We start from the raw sequence: 22,358 nt of genomic DNA on the forward strand, positions 1-22,358 counted from the left end.
ATAGTGCTAATTTATATAATATGCTAAATCCATTGATTTATTTTTTTTTTCCCTTTAGGTTGAGTGTATTTATAAATGAGAACATCTTCCATCTCTAGTCCCAGTGGGCCTTTGTTTTCTGTTGTCCTTGGGTAGCGTAATGCCAGCTGCCTCTTTCTTAAATGAATTTTTTTGCATCAGCACAAACTTCTGAGAATCAAGCATTACATGAAAAACTCTCCCGATGGAATGCTGCTTTCTCCTGTTTTCAGCTTCCTGTAACCAGTAGCTGGAAGGACATGTCAACAGGACTTCTATTCAGTTTCTGAAATGCTTTTGGAAAATGTTAAGAAGTTTCTGGCAGGTATCTCCTTTTTGTCTTACATTTTTTCTTCTTCTGGATCAAAGAATCAACTCTGTGGTCTGTTTGTTTTACTGTTTCTAGACCTGTGGTCAACACCCCTTAAATTCCATTTTTATAGTGACTGTATGCCCTGGAGAGGGGCCTTCTTAGCTGCTGGAACACCGCTGCATTTTTTTATCATTATAGTTAAATTATCAATGTTCTTTCTACTGTGGCATATTTATTGTTGATGAATGCTAAGCTGTCAGTGTTGGCTTTTGTTTTCTTTGTAAATGCTGGCAGTAATAGGTCCTGCCTTTGGGCAAGTGAGTTTTATGTGTTCAGGTACTTTATTAACTCTATTATTCAAGTTATTGATATATTAATGTAAAATTCATAGAAGATGTTATTTTAGAAGCAGTGACTTTCCCTGCAGCGTATTTGGGGTCTTCAACCTTGATTTTTCTGATCTTTTTTCTCATCTGTTTACATGGAAGAAACCAGGAGAAAGCATGGAATTACCATGTCTTAATATGAACATAAAGAATTTAATTCTGCTATTGACGGTAATTAGTGATTCGTTATCTCTGACATAATGTGGTACCATAGTGTCATGGTTACATTTGTATCCACTGCTTGCTTAATGAAGTGAATTAATTTAGGCATTGCACTGAAATGCCAGGAAACTGTAGCCATGTGGTCATATTTCAAAGTGTAAAAAATTGTTGACGTACAGAAAAGATATTTTAAGTCGTTACAGCCGGCTTTGTACAGCCATACTAATATTTACTTGTATTCAGGTAATGACACCACACTTAATTTTGTCACTGCAGAAATCCATGTCCACCTGGGTATCAAAACTTTTTTTTTTCCCTTCCTGGTGGTGGTGATTGTCAAGCAAACCACAGAACTGTATGGAAGCTTAAATTGGCAGCTGTAACCCAAACACAGGAACAAAATTATTGAGGGGAAAAAAAAAGGAAAAAAAAAAAAAATGTGTGGAAGTTCTCCAGCAGCTCTTTTAACAGGAAGAAGACAGGAAAAAATAGAATTAGTAAATAACTGAAATTGGCATGGAAAATTAATAAAGTAATGAGCATAATGGAAGTTAATGGTCTTCATTTACCTGTATCTTTGTAGTTTAAAAGACATGAAGTTTTCCTTTGCTATTTGTTTGCATTTTAATTTTCTTTAGAGTTCTTTAGTGACGTGGCATAGCGAGAATTTTACTGGATTGCATGGTAAAGCGTACATTGTTAACTTACTGTTCAGTTACTGGTACCAAAGATTGATTTATTTATTAATCTCAGGGTGATGTGTTGAAACCATTGAAATAGGCTAGTGCTTTTGGAAGACGCCTGTAAATTTTAAATGGCAATAGCACCTGAAAAATTCAAACTTGACACTTAGTAAATATCAGGGAAATTTTGTGTAGTTGCCATCTGCAGTAGTACTAAAATGAAAAAAGGAAATGGATCAAAGGGCACAAACTTTCCTTTACCTTGTAACCACTAAAAATAGGTATTTCAAAATTGCAGTAAGAATTATAGGTATAGAGTTGCCTACATGGTGATTAGACGTTGTTCTGTTATTGTTGCAGTGGTGTATTTCATAATCTTAGTAAAGCAGTAACCCTCCATATATTCAAATTTACAAACTCATTTTTCTGGATTTATGTGGAACTTTGGGAGATAGGTGTGGTACTGAAGATGGAAAAATGTTTCCAAATGGTTTTTTGGGTGTGGGGTTTTTTTTAAATTTTTCAAGTAATAGTATTTACAGTAAAGTCTTGGCTTAGAATATTCTTATGGTTATGAAAGAACCTGAAAAATGTGTGTATGTGGAAAACTAAGCTTGTGAGTAAAGTAACTTTTCTTAGTTGAACAAGCATATTTATATTTGATAGTTCTGTTATTTGTTTGTTTGTTTGTTTTGGTTCAGTATAGTAAGAATGAAACTTTGTTTACAGTTTTTAAGTGACCACTGCTTAAAGCTTCAATCTATATTAATGAAAATTGCTGGAATTAATAATTTCTATTATGCAAAGTTTGGATAGCTTAGGTTTTTCAATAATGGTTTTTTTATGACATAGTGTAGGCGACTATGGCTTTGCTTCTCTGAAATGGCTGTATTGACTAAGTCTTTGCAATGACTTGAAGTTGTACATTTCAAGGTGATGGTTCAAGTCACTAATATTTTGTACGTATGAAGATTGTGTGAAGCATATAGAGTGTGAGGAAAAGTAACTGTTGATGTGACATGGTATATGACTGGAAACTATTGTCTCCACAGCACTGAGTTGTTTTCTTCAAAATGAAGTACGATTAAAATACCGTTCTCTCTTTGCTCATGATATTCATGTGTCTTACTGTTACTCTTTTGTTAATGGTGGTTTTCCTTTGCAGATTGGTACTTCATACTGAAATTTCAACATTATTATTTATCTAATAAGTTTCGCAGTGTTACTTTAAAATATGTTCTAGTTTAAGTAGCAGTATTCTTTTTTCTTGTTAGTGCTTACTGTTGTTATTTCTCATGTTGAATGTGCAACCTGAATGGAGAATTTGACTCTGGGAGCTTTGTCTCAAAGAAATAATTTCAAATCTGGAATGTTCAAGGGTTTTTTCTTTTTTTCTTTTTTTCAGACTTTTCAGTCATTTTTACTATGTTAATTTGGTTTTATGTTTTATTCTATGAGGCTGTTTTTAAAGGAACCACAGATACAATTTGTATAATTATATACCTTTATATTTCTTTTTCTTAGTGTTTTTGGGGAGTTGTTCAACACAGTAGTCTGCTGACTCTAAGGCAATTCATGTTTTTCTAAAATTTTTAGACTGTGCTCAATAATTCAGTAAGGTGCCATTATTACCTATTTAATGTATTCTTGCCATTAAACTTTCATTTCCTTTTGCACAGTTAAATGTCATTGAGGACTGAACTATACCAAGTTTGTCTTGTATTAAGATGAGTGATTCAGCAGTCCAAGCTTGCAATTCAAACCAAGCAGGTTACACTTCATTTCAATTAACTGCAACTATAGCTATTGTGATGATGTTTGCCCGGGTATGAAACTATATAGGTAGATATTACTGTTTAAAAATCTTGGTATTTGTATATTAAGATCCATCACATTGTTGGTTTTTCTCTTTTTGCCATTCTAAATGAACATTATAAGCTAACAAAGGAATACAGCTTGCCTTTTATGCTACTGGGGTGTTAATGAATAATAGAGGGTTACTTGGAAAATAAGTTTCTGAGGAGGAAAGTAAGTCTCTTAGGAGGAAAATTTACATTGTATAAGTTTTCCTCATACATGTTAACCCCAAATTTTAAATTACTATTTACATACCCTCCCATTAGTTAGAGCAGGAAAATCCAAGTGAAATATTAGGCCTCTTTCTGGTGGAAGATATTTTCCGCGTTGTTACTCTTGCATGTAGCTTGTGAAGTGATAGGCTCAAGTACTCAGCAGTATCCAAACACTATGGTAATGTTATGAATAAACTATCCACCTGAATTTCTTTCTTTATTCTGCAATTTGTTGACTATTTTCTGAAGAATAGTTTTTGGATTTAGTCTAATCTCAAAAAGAAGTGGTTTCTATAATTTATATGTCTCTTCCCCTAATTAATTTCCAGGTTCTTTGTTATTGTGCAGAGAGATAGAGATCTCAAAGATACTGAGTAATTAGAAATGTGATGCTAGGCAGAGTCTCAAATTAGAGACTCAAGTATGGGGAAAGGTTGAAGCATGAGCTCTGCTCTATTAAGAATCAGAATCCGCATGGAAAAGAGTCGTTACAAGTAAAAGCTGCAGGGAGCCAGGCTGCATGGTTTTTGTAGTTCAGGGAATAACTTGTGTCCTTTGTTCTTGGGTTTTGATATGTACAGCACAACACTTTCATCAGCTACAATTCAGTATCAGCAGAACTAGTTTAATCGTGTACTAGCTGGTTTTTTTACAGTGATTTGTGACTTTGTTTATATAAACAACCACAGCAAAAGAAAACAGCGGACTGAAGCTTACTTGCTTTGAGGCAAACTAGTATTTCCCTTAATAGCTCGCAACCTTTGTATATTTGTAAATGAATTTGCTAAAAATATTTTTATCTCATAGGGGAAATACCACATTTTTCTATTTAAAAGAATTATACCAAACTTTCCATGATGACTGCTGGGATGAAAGGCGCTCAGTTTCATTTCTAGACTTGCATACTTCTTAACAGGGAAAAAAGACTTGTGTTGTTCCATGGTGTTTTACTTACTAATAACTTTTCAAAGCTGTTTGTCAGGTAACTGGGGCAGGTGGGTGGATATTCCATTATTATTAGTTCTGTGAACTTGCATAGTTAAGAGGAGAGAGCACCCCAAATAAGTGTACCTAGTAGAGGAAGCCTGGGGCATGAGCTGAGCTATGTGGCCAGGCATTAAAGAATCCACAAAGAAGACACATCTATAATAAAAGGCAAAGAAAATTGGAAGACGTACTACATAATTTTGTCATTGGTAGTTATACACAATGCAAATTTTACAGAAAAAATATATGTACATAATACAGGGGACATGACATCACTTGAATGGAGTGGGGCATTATCGTCAGAATCTCACAGCAAACTAATTTTTGGTATGTCTTTTCATAGAATGTATTTTACAAAATCATTTAGTAGAAGAAAAACATCCAAGATATTTGGAAAATTTATGAAGTCAGTAGTGTAGTCTATTAATGGCAAATCTTCACCATTGGAAAAGGATCATTTAATGGAAAAGTGTGCCACCACCTTATGTTGATATGGACTTGCAGACGTGTAATCATAATCACATAAAAATGTGATATTTGAAAGAAGACAGCACTAGCAAATTTTCTGGTTGTAACCTTTGTTCTGAGTTTTCTTTACTTTGTTTTTACTGTTACTGAATTATATTTGCATCATTTTCCTTAACAAAACCTTACAGCTTTGCTGAGAATGCACGAGAGCAATATGAAAAATTGTCCAACATGCACAACAACATGACTAAATTGTATGAAAATTTGGGAGAATACTTTACCTTTGACCCCAAAGCAATAAGCATTGAAGAATTCTTTGGCGATCTGAGCAACTTCAGAACTCTCTTTTTGGTGAGTAATGTGTGCAAAACCTTATACATATTCTTATTGCTTCTTTCTCCCAATTTTATTTCTTTTCTCTCTGTTTCTCGTGTTGTAGTTAACTTTGTTTTATTCTGTGGCAGGAAATTGGATTAATGTCTCCAGAGTTATTTAGGTCTTGGTCTCTGGTAACTATCATCCTCCAGTTTGTAACTTGCCAACTCAACTGTCAATGTGGTTGAGACATACGGATAAGTAGAAAATATTTTTCCTCATTTAAAAAACTTGCTTGTTGGTTGATGCACAACAAACAGGTGTGATACTGAAAAATATGTTAAAATCAAGACCTGAATGGACGTGTCTACATTCATGTTGTGCTGGAATCCGGCTGATGCCTTAATGATGCTGTGATGTGAAGGCTGAGACTTTTGATGAGCTGACAGAACTCATGAAGCTCACTTAGATGCTTACATTCTGATTTTTAGCATCTAGTGTGGTTGATGTCAAGGTATGGCTTTTTTAAGAAGGAATTTAAGAATTTCATTTTAAGCAGCTAAGTTTTTTAATGAGTTTAATGTTGTCTTTCCTAGTGGCTGTCTGGGAGCCATAATTAGCTGCACCGTAGGAAGCGTGCAGGGAAAACAGATGCCTAGAAATGTCACATGGTGTCTCTAGAGAATATTAAAGTCACTTGGAAATGCCACTGTTTACCATACAGCTGTGGCTCCCTGATCTGTCTATTGCCAGTAGCTGGCTTGTTTTATCATGTAATCATAAGGACTTTCAGTTTCAGTGTGATGGAGGAATAACTACTTTAAAACATAATTTTCATACCAAGTTTACTTTATTAGAAAACTCTTATTACAATATATTTAACCACTCATTTTAAATTAACTGGAATTATTCCTTTTTTTCCTTAAAGAAATCACCAGTTCTTTTATAATTAGTAAGTGTGCCAACACATCTGGGTGAAGACTTGTCAAGAATAGGAATAGTCATGAGATATTTCAGCGCATTTACTTCTTCATAAATCCAAGGCTTACATTTATAAATGTGGATGTCTGAATTTGGAAATCTACTCCATTGTAACTACTTGAAACAGACTTTCAGGCTAGCAATGTCCAAATATTGTGATGAAAGTCTGTCCTCAAGTATGTATTTAACCTGCTATGAAGGTGATAGAAAGCATTTGCCCTCCAGCTCCTAGAAGGTGTATTAGAATGAAAATACTTCCAATTGCTTGCTTTTGTTTTCCTCCCGTTTGAGTTCCTAAAGATCTGGCTGATGGCCTGTTGCTCTTCAACAGTTATCATTGAATTTTCAGGGAGAATATTTATAAGAGTTTCATGTATTTCTTTGGAGTGATTGAGTAATATCGGGGTGGGAAAAAACGTGATATTTTATGTTTTTGGTGGGCAAATGTGAGAAATTAAATATGAAGTGCAGTAACTCTTCTAATACTAAAGATGGTATATTTTTGTGGCATTTCCAAGTGAGCCAAAAGCAGAAAAGAAACTACTGTGTGTATGTCACAGTTCCAGGAACATGTGAAATTGTTATTGTTTCAGGTTTAGAATGAGTTTTTGTATGTAATTCTGTCAGAGTGAAGCGTTGGACTATATGATGTAGTATTAATGATACATATTTTCATATTATGATTTCAGTAACACTTGTTTTTTAAATGCTTTTGCATGGGTATAACTGGGTGTTGCTAATTATTTTGACAAGGAGATGAAAAACAGTCTAGCTGACTACATTTTATCCCTGTTTATTGTGTGCTAGTTTGGGAGAGAGGAGTTCTGTGAGATTTATCTGTATATCTTCATACAGAGGGCAAATCCCTTGAGTTTCAAGGTACAATAGTTTTGTATTTTCTACATTAATGTTGTATTCTGTAGAAATAAATGGTTATTCCATCCTTTAGCCTTTAATATAATGGCTATATGATGTATGATTATAATAGTCAATGCTTTTACCTGTGTCCATTATTTTGGTAACTTAAAGACCGAAGGGGCAACCGAAGAAAAACCTTGAATTAAAAGCACTTGTTACGAAAGAATTACAAGACCTGTGGTGCCAAAATTTCAAATATACAGATGTGCAATGCATCTTCTGATGGTCTAAGTTGCCCTATCTGCAAAGACAGAATTTGGGTTAATTTAAGAAGTTTTTATTTCAATACTTCCTGTACAATATCAACTCTGTGTTGCTGGCTATCTGTGTCTAAATTCATGGAAATATGTTGGTTGGACTGCTGGAAATTATGTAGTTTAATTTTCTGCTCGAAGCATGATCAAGTTAGAGCGGGTTGCACAGGGCCTTGTTCAACCACTTTGGGTCCATTTTCCAGTGCTTGATTACACTTGTGGTGGGAAAACAAATAACTGAATAAAGTTTCCTAAGTTACAACTTTTTTCCATCACCCGTCTTCTTTCACTGTGTGCCTCTGAGGAAAATCTAGTTCTGTCTTCTCTACAGCCTCCCATTACTTCATAGAGAGAATTAGGTCTTTGTGGCGCCATCTCTTCTTACAGCTCAGCAAACTTATTTCTCTCATCTTCTGCTTGTCATGTGCTCCAGCTGCCTCGTCACCTTGGTATCCACCTGCTGGACTCACTCCCGTGTATCTATATGTGTCGTACTGGAGACCCCAGCCTGGATGCAGAACTCCAGATATGGTTTTGGAAGTGCCAGTAGAATAGAAGAATCACTTCCTTTGACCTGCTTATTACAGTTTTCCATAGCCTGGTGTACATTAGACTCTGCTGCAAGGCCACAGTGCTGCCTCAGATTCAGCTGCAAAACAGCTGTCTAGGATTCATGCTCTTCCATTTTATGTTAGTGACAGGCAGAGCTAGGGGGAAGCCTTGTAGTGCAAGCCTATACTGTACAGAAACCTGAGAAGCTGGCCAGGGAAAGGGTTCCCTTTTTTTTTTTTTTTTTTTTGTAGTGCATCTCTGCCTTTACTGAAGGGATGATTCATATTTGGCCTGACTTGTCCTAACTTTCCTCCACCGCCCCACCCAAATATTTGCTAATTTACCTCATTGAAATGAGGTCCTGTTTTAGGAACATTTAGTGAAATACTTTATTCACGTGGTTCCCAATCTAGATTGTTCAGGTGGCGTAGTTAGTCACAGAATAATTTTAATTTGAATTGAGAATAAATCTTTCTTCAGTATGAACTCAATTCATGTGTAGTTATAACAAAGCTCCAGATACCCAATTCTCACTGTTTTAGGAAGCTGTCAAAGATTAGAACATTTCTAACTTTATTTTTAAGTACTGAAATAGTTACAGCAATCAGTAATGGAGGTATTGAGACTGCTTGTGCAAACTACTGCTAATTATTATTGACACGTAATCCTCTGGTTAGCGCTATATACATGTGTATGTATCTTACTCCTATGGGTATGGAACAGTGGTGTAAATTGTATAAACTCCCTACTTAGTTATCCAGAGAAATGTTATTTGGGTTTTATTTTCCAGAATCTACATTACTTTGTTTGCTCTTTATATGTGAGTGCACAAATACCGGTGTTCTTTGAGTACCGTCTGGGACTCAGAAGCACACAGTAGACTTGTCTTGATTTTGTTGTTAATGCTGTTATTTAGTAGGAGGAGAAGAGGCTGTTGTGGAAGTGTTTGGCACAATTAAAACCCCCTCTGTAGTTGAATCCTTTTCTTCTGCTAGATTTGATCTTCAGCAAGTAGGTTTTGTATGTTTTCAGCAGATCGTATCTTCTCGGCTTCTTTCAAACGTAATCCGTCTGTTTGTATTCATTTATGTACTAAATCAGTTTTAATGGACTTTCCTTCTTTTTAAACTTGGGATATAAGGAGTAGCTATGGACAAACCAAGGGAGAGGCCTCCTTCTGGTAGGCACTATGTAGTTGTGAAATAGTGGTCACTTGTTACTGAGGACCACAATAACTTCACGTGTACATTCTTATAATCCTTGGTATGAGATTGTTATGTTCTGCTAACATCTCACCTAAACCCTTCATCTTGTGGTGTAAATACACTCAACAAATTAATGCATTGCAAAACATTAATATCTCTTTACCTAGTTGACATAAAGTGCCTTCTGTGTTAAGGGGAAATCATTATAGATACAAACTTCTGTTACTTCTAGCAAAAGTCACAATCCACCACGTGTTTGAGAGCCTGGGGGCCTTTCTGCTTTTGGAGTTTCTACAAACCTATGTATGGTCAGTTCTTAGGATATCCATACGATACTTATGTTTTACCGAAGAACAAGGACAACCTGCAAAAAAATACTTTCCTAGGGTGGAAAATTAATCCAAAGACTAAGTCTCTGTAAATTTATCTAGTTTATCCAGAGAGAACTGTCAAGTTCTGTATTCTGGTTTGGAATATTAAACTCGCATTCCAAATAGAATAGACGTACCACAAGTCGTCTTTCTGAGTTTCTGGAAAAGTGGGGCTAATTTCTTGCATTGCTTTGTAATTTTAGGAAGTGGACAATATAATTTACTAGGTTACTGTTCTAATGCTACGTGTTTGTCTAGATACTTAACAATACCCATCTGATGTTATGGTCTGTAAAAGCTTTATCTGTTATTTTATCTTCTAAGTCTCTTCAAAAAAGTTGTTAAATAAGGAAATGAACTTGGACCACATGTATGATGCATACTAATTTAAATAGTAATGCTTCACTAGGAAAAAAAAGTGAAATCTGAGGCATACATAGCTTAAGGAGACACTTTCTTTTACTTAGCGTCACTTGTGCTTCAGTCAATTCACTTGTTCAGATATATTCAGTAGTAGTAGTTGTAATTGTAATTAGGTCTTTTGAGAATTTCTTGACTTATTTTATCCACTAGAGCAGAACCTTGTAGACTTTAGTGGCGCAAAGGTTCTTGTTTAAGGATTTATTTTTTTCCAGGCAGTTGAGGAAGGCCTAGGGCAAGCATTAAAAGTTCACAGTACAGTAGTTTTTTTCTATAAGGAAAAAATTACTTAAAAGAATTGAGATTTTCTGCAACGTTTTGATGCTTGTTTCCTGAAAAACTGAAACTCATTTTATCTGTGAAATTTACTGAAAAAACAAGTCATAACTACTGATAAGAATTCAGGAGTAATCAGAAAAGACTGATATACAGCATCTCCAAATATTCCATAGATTATGCATATTTATTAAATTAGTCCAGTTCAGACTATTGTTATACCTGCATGCTTTTGCTAATTGGTCCCATTAACTTTTTTAGTATTTTGGTAAATGGCTGAAGTATAATAATATAATATTGATGACGTGTTCTCTTTGTCATTCTCCTATGTTATGGCTAATGCCTCTCTACTGTGATAAAGCTTGTTTCCTCTGCTGCTAGCAATTTTAACTTAGAAGTTCTTCACATTGCTGCTTCTGTTTTTTTGCTAACGCTTCCAATGTGAACATTTATGATAACAAGACCCGGAGTACTTCAGCCTCTTTGATGTTGGGTTCCATGCTCCATTCAGCAGCAGACCTACATTTTCCTTAATCATATTCGTTTTGGTTGGGAGAGACCTTTAAGATCATCAAGTCCAACCGTTACCCCAGCACTGCCAATTTACCACTAAACCATGTCCCTCAGCACCATGCCTTACCCGTCTTTTAAATACCTCCAGGGATAAAGACTCAGCCACTTTCCTGGGCAGCCTGTTCCAATGCTTGATAACCCCTTTGGTGATGAAATCTTCCTTTCTCTGTCATCCCTTTGGGGACAAAATCTTCCTTTGTCTGTAGCTATAAAAGTCCTTCTCATTGCTTTTCACATCCATTGCCTGTTTTATCTACATCTGAGCTTTGGCTTTCTTAATTACTTCCCTCCCTGGGCAGTGTTCCTCCTGGACAGTATAGCTGTCCCCCCGCTTTGCTGTGTTTCTGGTTTGTGTCAGAGCTGCGTCAGGAGTTCCCTGTCAGCCAGGCTGTCCCCTGGCTCACCTTCTCAGCCTCCTGCATGGCAGGACGGGTGATTCTTCTGTTTTGAGAAGGTCTCCCTTGAATGTCAGTTACCACCAATGAATGCTTTACATTCACAGCAAGTTTTAATTGATACTACGGTGGATATAGTTTGAGATAATTAGCCTCTGTGAGTACTTAGAATTCAACATAGCCCTTCAGAAAATCTTCACTTGTCTTGTCACCTTTGTACAACAGCTATTCCTCTATTGCCACTTGCTTAACCTGTGATTCTGTGTATGAACCCGCTACGTGAAAGGGAGAATACTGACTAAAGAGGTTGATTGTAATGACAATTTTTTGTTCTTTCATTTGCAACTAAAATAAGAATAACTTATGTTATAGAGTCATGCAATTTAGCTAGTGTATTTGGCAAAGATGGAATATATAGGAATGTTTTTAAAGATGAATGTGGAAGAATTAAATCAGAAATATATTCTGAACGGCACATCCCCAGGTCACAGAGAAAATTCTGTGTGTGTTTGTATGCATGTGTATACGTATACTTAAAAGTATGTTTGGAGCTTGATATGTGTTTGTCTTATGCTTATATCAAGCTATTTTCATGTTAAGAAAACAGTTGGTCATTTGAAAACTCATGGTAAAGACTTTTGGTGATAATTACAAGTGCCACAAATGGAAAATAATGCCCATTTTTGATGACTTAAAATAAGAAAAAAATATCTACATGCATTATCTTTTCTAATTGCTTGCCTTTTGCAAGTTGGACAGAAATAGTATTTAATAAATGCATCTCCACATGGTCTAAGCATTCAGAAGTTGTTTGGCTAAATGACAAGATGTAGAGTGTATGAGGAAAAAAAAAACTGCAACAGTCAATGTTGTTTTTTCATCTTTCATTCTTGTGATCAAAGTGTATCAGCAATACAGTGATATTCCGTTGGGTCCAGTAGTTTCTCTTCAAGTTATTTTCCAACAAAATTTTCCATATAAATAAGTTGTTATTCTGTTATCCCTAAACAACAAGAGGAAGGAGACTATAAGTAGGCAGCGCAGCTGATGCAGTAGCTGACCTTTCTCAGTTTCTGTGTGTGGCATATTGATTGCTGTTGGAACACTTTCTATGCTTTTCCCAGCAATAGACAATTAACCCAGAAATTGACTTATTTGTGGACATTCTGTTGTTTGTTGTTTTGTGTCTTTAAAACTGTCCAGATATAAAGTTTCCCGTCAAGTACCAAATTAATCTTTTATACTTAGTTTTTATCAACATCTGTCTCCCTTTGTGTGAGAGAGAACAAGCATTTTTGGGCTGTACTGTGATGTTAGGAGGAGAAAAAACCACTGCATAGTTAGGAATTCACAGTCTAAGTGATACCATTGAAACTGCCTGTCATATGGTTGCAAATAGCCAAACAAGCCCACAGCACCTCTGACCAATAATCGAAGCCAATGTTCCTTGTGAGCTGTGTCAGTTCACTGAGCTGCAGTATAGTCAGTCAGCCTGGAGATGCAGATAGAAGAAACAGAGCTTATTTATTGATTTATTATCCTATATCTGCTCCCATTTTATTCCCAGCCTTCTTTAACCGTTTTTGCAGGAAACGTAGTTAGAGCCAAGGCTGGAGTAAGACAACGAAATAAAGTTTGCATCGCTTTACCCCTCTGTCTCTTATAGTTAGAAAGTCTTGTCCCCCATGGTCCCTCGTAGATGTACTGCTTCTTGCTCAGTCCTCCCCCCACCCCAAGATTAAGTAGAATATTTAAACATTTGAAGTGACCTTTTAACTAGTTTTTTCCTGGTACTTGTCACCTCTGTCTATGTTTACTTCTTTGATTTGGTGCTTATGTCATAAGTCACATACTTATGTCTTGATAACCTCATTGTATTCAAGGCATGTCACAAGAAGTAAGTAAAGCATTTCAGCCTAACTTCCCTTTGCACATGGAACACAATTCACAATCGAGCCTGGAGGGGGGAGGGGAGGGGAAAAAAGTATATTTATTCTGCTCTGGGAGCTGACGGTTACAGAAAAATTGAATCAAAAGTAGCAATATTTATTTTTATCGTGTGTTGTTTGGTCTTTTGTTTTTTTCTCTTTGCCGTTAAAATAGTAGATCTACTGGATAATAATATGCCTTTTATATTTCAGACTATTTTGAAGAAATGCTTCTTAGATTTTATTGATTTAGTCCTTTCTTCCATTGAAAGTAAACACAAATATCTATTGTCCTTGAGGACAATTGTAACCTGATACATTTTGGTTTGATATAGTTTCAGGCTCTTATCAAATAATGATTAGTCAGTTGCCTGAAGCAAGATGCCAGTTTGTTCTTTTCTGTTTTGGTTCCTCACTTTAACCTGCTGTCTCACAGAGTTTGTATCAAATTAGCTGAAATATTTTTAATCTGTTACATTCTGAATGTCAGTTGGTGCTAGAGTATTTAAAAATATCCACCACATCTGTCATGCCTACATTTGCAAATGGACATAAACTTCCTTTTAATCAGATTGTGTGCTTTGTGGAAGTTGTATGAAAGATATACTTTAGCATTAGGTAGGAAATGTTCTTTTTTTCTTGCACACTACTTAACTGTTTCAGATTTTGTTTGCTCTGTGGGCTCTCCTTTTAATGCAGATAGTCTCAAAGGTGAAAAAAGGGCTAAAAAACCCAATGTTGTAGTAATGCCTATAAGAATAGTTGGGTAAAATTTGAAGCAGTAACAGTCATTTATGGACATAGTTATGAAATTCAGAGAAATTTTCCTTTAGTGAAGGGGTTTTGGTTGGTTTTTTTTTTTTGCATACCTGTTAGTTTTCTCAGTGGTGACTGCTTCCCTCACCTAGAAAGCACCTGTGTAAATGCAGCTCTTTCAATACGGAATTAAATCTTTAAATTAGTTTATAAATGTACGTAGGGAGAAAGGGTTGTATTCTAGCATAAGTAAATATTTAAGCAGATGTCGGTAGCTCATCAACTGGCGATACGAGAGATGGGTTGGTGTAAAAGACCTACGAAATAAACTGCCCTCTTTTATCAAGACTGACTATTGACTAATGATTACTGTGTGGCTGGGATCTTTTACTGTGACCCTGTAATACAAGATCCAGAAAGTAAAAATTCCTCCAAAATGGTAAGACGTATTAAATGATCAGCAAACTACTACTTCGTATTGGGTGACCACTACCCTGGTCTTTCAAGATTTTGTAAGATTGATGCCCTGTACTGCACAGGAAACAATGTATTATGTGGCCTTCATAAGAAAAAACTTTCACCACAGTGGATTCAGCGTCTTGCGTATTATTGTACCTGTAAGACCTTTTCTTTATAATATTTATTTGCTTGTAACTTGCTTCAAAGTAAACTTCAAGCTCCATGACTCAGGAAGGTTTTCTCTGTGGCTTTTTTGAAATGCCCCTTGGATACAGCAGGTCATTGGCTACCGTAATATAAATCAATGAATATACAAAACATAAATTAATCCATAATAAACATATGATTTACTATGAAATGCAATACATAGTCAAGTTAAATTCCCAGCTTTCAAACTCATAAATTGAGTTTGTAATTCAGGAGTGGTTTAAAAGAACGGCTGCACTTAATCATTTTTCTCCCTGGTTATTTGTCTGGGAATACAGTTTCTCCCTTCTGCCTAAAAAGTAACAGTTCTTTAATGTAGTCTGAAAGATAACAGTTTCTAGCTAGCAGGAAGCTGTGAAAAAATAAAGAATAATGAGCAAGAAGTATTTTCTTCAGCGAAATTTCCCGAGAGAAAGTAAAAACAGTATATCAAAAGTGAAACATTGTCCTTATTAACAGGCAGTATATAGCAAGCCCTTCCTCTCCCCTACTCCAAAAATCCACCTGAAGACCCCTTTGTAAACTCTCTAAATTCTCATCTGAGTGTATACATCCAGCTAGGGCTGGGGAGAATATTTTTTGGGTTTTTTTTAATGATGATACTGAACAAATCAGGAATTAGGTGTAGGCTAGGAAACTTTATAAGTAATAGAATCAGAAGCAAAAAAATTCCCACAGGAGCGGTAACTCATCAACTTTATTAACAAGCTGTTAGTGCTGCTAGATAAGTAGCTACTCTATTCACAATATAAAAGGTAAGGATGACATTTCTCTTGGAAGATACCCAAAAGATGTAAAAAGAAATAATAATAAAAGAAATTAAACTCAATTACAGTACACTGCCTTTGCAAGCATGTAAAAGGTAGGCAGGTGTAGAATTAACAGGCAGCACAGATGAGGTTGGGATGGCTTCAAACTGGAAGAGGGGAGATTTAGATTAGATACTGGGAAGAAATTCTTTCCTGTGAGGGTGGTGAGGCACTGGAACAAATTGCCCGGAGAAGCTGTGGCTGCCCCATCCCTGGAGGTGTTCAAGGCCAGGTTGGACGGGGCTTGGAGCAACCTGGGCTGGTGGGAGGTGTCCCTGCCCAGGGCAGGGGGTGGAACTGGACTATCTATAAGGTCCCTTCCAACCTAAACCATTCTGTGATTCTATGATTTGTTTAGGACACATCTCACTTGTCTTTGTGGCGATGTGGTTGCCCTTGTGGATGGCTTAAAAGCAATAGATTTCATATTTCACGGTAGCGATGCATTTGATTCAGTAATATTTTCAGAAGTAATATGGGAAAACATGGTCTAGAGGAAACTATGAAATTAAGTTTCCTAATCTTGAAAAAAAAAAATATTAAAAACTGTTTTTTAAAATTTTCCATTTGATTGCTTTAAACGGACTCTCCAGTCAGTGCTGATTTCAGCGAGTCTAGCTGAGTAATGTCATTATTCCCAGGCATTACCTTGGAAGTTTGTAATATTTAAATGAGGATTTTGAATCCTCATTCCACTCTGGAAACCAGGCATAGTTTGGGATTTTGACTATCGTAATACTTAAGCTGTGAATCCAACCCAGATGTTGAAAATGTCTTGTAAACCAGTAGACTTTACTACTGCTCTAAGTGACTTCCTTTGGCAAGATTCTAAATGTAAGAGACCCTTCCATAGACGATGCTTACATCTGCACTTAGCTTAGTTCTAAAAGGCTGTCATGAGTTAGAAGGAATCTGACTTCTCTCTAAAATCTATGCAGAGGTGTTTCATATAGTCTTAGCCTCATCATTCTGTTTGTTCATATATCATATTAAGATAATTTGATAATTTGAATCCATGTTTGTCTTAATTGTGACTTCAGATTGATCACCGCATTATTACATCTTCAATTAGCTTGCTGATGTTGTAGTAAATTATAGCTCATTCACTTCTTTAAGTTCATATTTGCTTGCTTATCACGTTTAGGAAAAGCAAGCTAATAGAATTGAATTATCCTGTCAAAATATAATATGAAGCATGAAGTGGAAGGTGTAAGAAACCTCAGGAAAAAAATTGCAGATGAATAAGCGTATCCCTTCAACGTTGGGTTATTTTCACATTTATCATTTCTTGGGAGCGTAATGCCACACAACCTCTAGAACATTTTCTTCTGGTAGTCCATCAGCCCTGTCTCGAAGGAAGAATGCAAAGCCTTTCAAACCCAGGCAGATTTATTTTGATATTTAAATACTTTACACTTGTTATTTAAATACTTTATATCAATATACGCTGTGTGTAATTCTCACAGCGTCTATTAAAATTTGTTGAGAATTTCTAGCCAGAAACTTTAGAACTTTTCAACACATCATATTCAGGGTACTGCTCTTTAAAAAAAAAAAAATAAAAAAATCACTACTTCTACCAGATATAGGTTTTTGTAGGAACAGATTTTACAGAATAGCAAGAGTGAATTTTTTTTAAAGAACTTAAAGGGTTGTGCTTGCATGATGGTGTAAGGCTTCGCATGCCAACCTATTGATTTGTCTTTTCCTTGATCCAGAGAGATCACTTTTTGAACAAAACAATAATTCATCTTCTGTGGGCTTTGGTTTCTCTGTTCAGGTTGTACCCCAAACAGCTAACATTTGTTTTGCTGTTTGTTTGGGGTTTGGGTTTTTTAAGATTTTTTTTTTTTACTTATTACAATAATACAGTTTGGTTCTGTGTGAGTACGTATTTCAGCTCACTGTCTCTTTGAGGAATAATCTGAATCAGGCATGCATGTTTATTCTGGTATCCAAATATTGATTTAAAGGAGCTATTAAAACAGTATCAAATCTGTCCACTTGAGGGCTACTTAGCAGTTATTCAAACATACACTATTAAGTAATTAAGACATACAATATAGTTTTTCATTGGTAACCTTAAACTTGGTTCAGTAAACACTGGCAACTTCTTCTACCTTACACTGCTAGACAGTTTTAGGTGTTTCTGCAACACATCTGATAAGCTGGCAGCAAAGCCCTTCTCTCTACTGGAATATACAACAGCAGCCATACTTGCCAAAAATCTTAATCTGTAATGGCATGGCAAAGGCATTTCGTGTCACATGTAATGGCTTTGGTGCATGAACCATGGGGCAGTATCCCAAACATAATCTTTTCTACTTACTGTTTCATGACCACCCATCAGGAAATTCAATTTGTCTGCACGTGTTTAATAACAGCTCATTGCATCTCTTTTCCATTATTTTCATAAGGATAACAATGTTTTTGAATATGTTATCCTCCAAGGAATACTCATGAAAGATCTTTCTTTTACATGTAAAGTGATTGCTCAATCTGCTGTATTTTAACTCTCTTTATTGCTGTAGATTAACTTCCAGTTAATCCGAGTTTGTTGTTCCTAGTGAGTTATGCCTGAAAAAGATATTTATTTTTTTTCCCTGGAACTTCAGTTCACATATTTTTCAGTTGCAAGGCAAATTTAGGAAGGGCCTGAGGGATCACAGGCAGCCTTCATTATTGGTGCATGACCACTTTGTAGCCAACTGCATCTTTAATATCCAAGGAGATTTGTGCATTACAGTTTGTTTTCTTTCTTCTTGTTTTTAATAATTTACCTTTGAGAGCCTATTTACAACCATGGTGGTGTATGAATATTTGTTTGTCTGTCAAAACTTTAAGATATGTACAGAATGCAAGAGATACATTAATTTTTTATTTGCTGCTTACAGAAACGAAGCTGTAAACTGGCAGTCCTGAGTACAAGAGCCTTACTTTAGTGAATCCTAATAAACACAAGGGGGAACATCAAGCTATGTGCCTCTTCAACTACCTCCCTTAACAAGAGATAATATCCCTTGTTGAATCCCTTTCTCTGCTAGGAGAGACAATAATTTGATTTTGTCTTTATTTAAAAAACAAACAAACAAACACAAAACCCCACACTCAACTTTCTCTAACTTTTAATTTGCAGTTGAATTGGCAAGACTGCATGCTGTTATGCACCAACCAAAAATAGAGGGTCATGAATAGCACATCAAGAAGAGGGGTTGTATACACTAAAGTATTTCTGTCTGTTGAGATTCACTTGAAAGTTATTTCAGCTTTTGCATACACTTACATGCTTTCAAAAGACAATATCTAGATGAATACTTTTCAAAATGTTTTCCAAAGCTTTTGGGAAGGCTTTTATTCATAACTTTGGATTGCTTCTTGCTTTGTGACATCTGTCTGATTTGTAACTGCTACATTAGTTTGGTTTTATCCTTTAATTAGGGAATAAATATAGTTGTGTAATGTATACCCACAAACACTGTATACCCATTTTTCACTGTTAAACTACATTGCAGTGAAAAACCCCGCAGATTTCCACCCCCCACCCCTCCCTTTCAATAGCAATGCCAATTACAGAGCTATTCTTTTCAGTATGTGCACTGATCTCTACCTTTTAGTGATGAGGTAATTCAGCCTGTAAACCTACATGGGCAGGATATCACTGACATTCGATACTGATAACCCAAAATAGCACTGATCTGTATTAAAAGAAGTCTACTGAAACTCGGGAATTTGGAGGAGAATAGTTATAGAGGAGTATAAAAGTATGCCAAAGAAAAGGGGGTTGAAAGCATGAGATGACGTCCAGATTCTTTTACCTTAAGGTTTAACTTTAGTTTGGTGGGGCCCAAATAACACCATGGTAAGGCAGGTGCAGAATCATATCACCTCTGTGTTAAAAATGGTTAGGCTCGTTCACAGTCTGGTAGTCCAGCAAGTGAGGAAATAGTAAATAATGAAGTAATCGAACCCATATGAGAGAGAAGAATAACCCTTTGCAGTAAAATTGTAGAAAAGGAACCTTAAAGGATTGGTAGTATAATTCAGGCAGAGCCAATGCTGTAGAAACTACTATACATCTGTGTCAAAATTCTCTTTACTTTGATTTACAGTCATCTTCAATCAGCTTTGTAAAACTAGGATCAAATTCATTAAAAAATATTAATTCAAATATAAACTATGTTTATAAATACAGATGAATATATATTTATTTTGCTTTCGGCACATAACTCGAAAACATCTGGGAATGTGTTCTTCTTACAAATGATTTATTTCAGGCTTTCATCCAGCTCTGACTAAATGTACAGCAGTAAGTAACACAACAAATACCAAATGGTTGAGTCAGACTGCCTGATGGGGAGTAGTAACAAATAAGTACCTTCCAGGTGGTTTGGTTCCTAGATACTTTATGAAGGAAAGGGATTGCATGCACTAAACGATAGTGATGATTCAAATAGATCATCCTTGTTCCCTTTCACAATATTAATTTGAATTGGTATGTAGATGAAAATAAGATATGTTAAATTTCAAGGAATGAGGCATAAAACTCTTTGGGTGGGTTCAAGAGAATTGGGGATGGCAGGAAAGCATCCACAAAATAATAACCAGAAATACTAGAGCTGTTACCAAGCAGTTACCAGAGTACTACAGCAAAGCTAAGAGTGGATAAGACACTTTTTTTTCTTTTTCTTCCCCCCCCCTCTAGAGTAACCCTTTTATGTTGTTATGAAAGAGCTTCTGAAGCTGTATGTGTGCAGTGCTGCATTGCATTGTTAGTTCTGAAGCAGCCTATATAGGGACCAAGAGCCCCGACAGCGTGTTAGCGTGATGCCCTGTTGTAGCAACAGGTTGTTTGGAAAAAGCTTTGGTATTTCAGGTTAGCACTTAGTGGATTTTTCCTTGCTGTTCTTGACTCTTCCTTTATAGTCTCTGGAAGGAGACTATATATGAAGATGCTTTAAAGCATTTGCATCCTGGAAGAAAGTAAAATACTAGGAAATGTGTGCTTTGAGGAAATAATGGACAGGCCCATCTGACCTCATTGGGCTTCCTGTGCTGCGTGTGTTGGAATGGTGGGGTTTGTTTATTTTTGTTTGCACGTATAAATGCATGTATAGAAAGGGACGGGTGTAAGTAGATGAAGATAGGCACTCTCACACACAGTTATCAGTATTTTGTTGTCTTATTGTTCTTGAGGAAGATTAAATCGTTTTTTGAATGGCTTTTGTTTGAATCCTCAGTGGTAGCCAGCATATTTCATGAGCTGCAATCTGTATTTTCATATAATCACTCTTCAGCTGGGAGTTGTGGAGTCTGGCTCAAAGTGAATTTCGAAATACAATAACTTTAGAGCTTGTTTAGTTCGGTCTGTTGGAGTCTTCCTGTTAGAAAATGTGACAGAATATATGATCTAATCATAGGACGTCAATGGCTAGTGGGCTACTAGTTCAGCCATGACATTTCTTATTTGCTTCCTCTCATAAGATTGTGGGCATTTACTTTCATTACAGCCTGTGAAGTTGCAGTAAAATGAAATCTCTGTCAAGTCTGATTGAATGTGCAGAGACAGAACTGTCCAAAACCAAAAAGGATAAAACATTGATTTTTCTCCTTTAATTCTCTTTTCTCTTTTCTGAAAGAAAAGGTGTTTCTCAGTTTGATAGGTTATGTGATGGTACAGCAAATGCAGTTTTGGGTCCAATTTTCAAGTGCGTCCATAAGTAACGTCACTGGTAACTGTGGTATCCAGCATCTCTGCAAAACAGTATCAGCTATTAAAGAAGAGGCTATATGTAGTATTTTACTTCAGTAAACTGTTGAAATGGCATATACACACTGAAATATGCTGTCCCTTGCTTGAGTGAATATTCTGTATTTGGAGGCATTTGGGAGTCTTGGATTACCAAATGCTGATATAATTTATAAAAATGTTACCACTTAAAAGTGCTTTAGACAGGAGGGTTTTTTTTGGAAGGGACAGTCATTGTCCATAGTTTCTTCCTAATGTGTACGCAGTAAGGTGAATAGTCATCTTCATTTATAAACGTTTGAAATGTCATTTCTGAGGAATATATAGGACTGTGTAGTATGAGTCTCCCCCAAATTTCACAATGAAAGTTTACTTGTGGAATAATACCTGATATATTGGCTTGGATATTTACAAAGACATCTTTTTCTTTGTATTTGTGAACATACATGATTTTCCTAGTTTTTAAGGCAAGATTAAATTGCGTAGGAAATAAACGTTGACACGGAAACCATTTATCTTATGTCCTGTGCTTAGTAAGTATCAACTGTTTAGCTTTTTAGGCTGAACCATCATTGATGAGCATGTGCTGCATTAATTCTGGACATTTTTGGATCCAGTATCTTCCTTACTGTTGTTACTACTTGTTGTCATAATGTGTTGGGACTCCCTAAATCACCTGAAGCCCAGACCTGTAGCACTCGTAGGTAGAGGACGTTAGTATACTGTGAGTTGGAGAGTAAAGGGAGCAATAAATTTGTAGCGGTTGTGAATATAAATAAGAAAATTATCCCTAACATTTATCATGTCTGTCTGTGACACTAGGTGAAATTCCATTATGATGGATTTCAGTGAATTTCTTCATGATAAATGAGTCTCAAGAAAGGCAAAACTAGGGAGAAATTTAGGATCTTGGGGAACAGCTTACGGGAATTCAAATATTTCTCTGTTTTGAGAGAGCAGGCGATGCAAAAGGAGTTATGAAGGCATTCGTGAGGAGAAGTGATGAGTAAGCGTGAGGGGTTTCCGTGCGTGGGCGCTGGCAGCGGGGAGCAGGGCGGCCTCTGTGAGGAGAGGGCGGGGCTGCCCTGTGCGGACAGGGCCGGT

The 22,358-nt window shown here is 36.2% G+C and overlaps 1 protein-coding gene across 1 annotated transcript in view; it reads left to right on the top strand.

The window, feature by feature from the left end:
- Positions 1-22,358, top strand: part of DIAPH2 (diaphanous-related formin 2) — a 174,752-nt gene that overhangs the window by 124,250 nt on the left and 28,144 nt on the right. Inside the window, exon 24 of the mRNA XM_009881778.1 lies at positions 5,276-5,440. Coding sequence (XP_009880080.1) covers positions 5,276-5,440 — 165 coding nt within the window. The remainder of the gene's footprint in view (positions 1-5,275; positions 5,441-22,358) is intronic.

The sequence above is a fragment of the Charadrius vociferus genome, unplaced genomic scaffold (genome assembly GCF_000708025.1).
Source record: "Charadrius vociferus isolate BGI_N301 unplaced genomic scaffold, ASM70802v2 scaffold472, whole genome shotgun sequence".
Taxonomy (NCBI): domain Eukaryota; kingdom Metazoa; phylum Chordata; class Aves; order Charadriiformes; family Charadriidae; genus Charadrius; species Charadrius vociferus.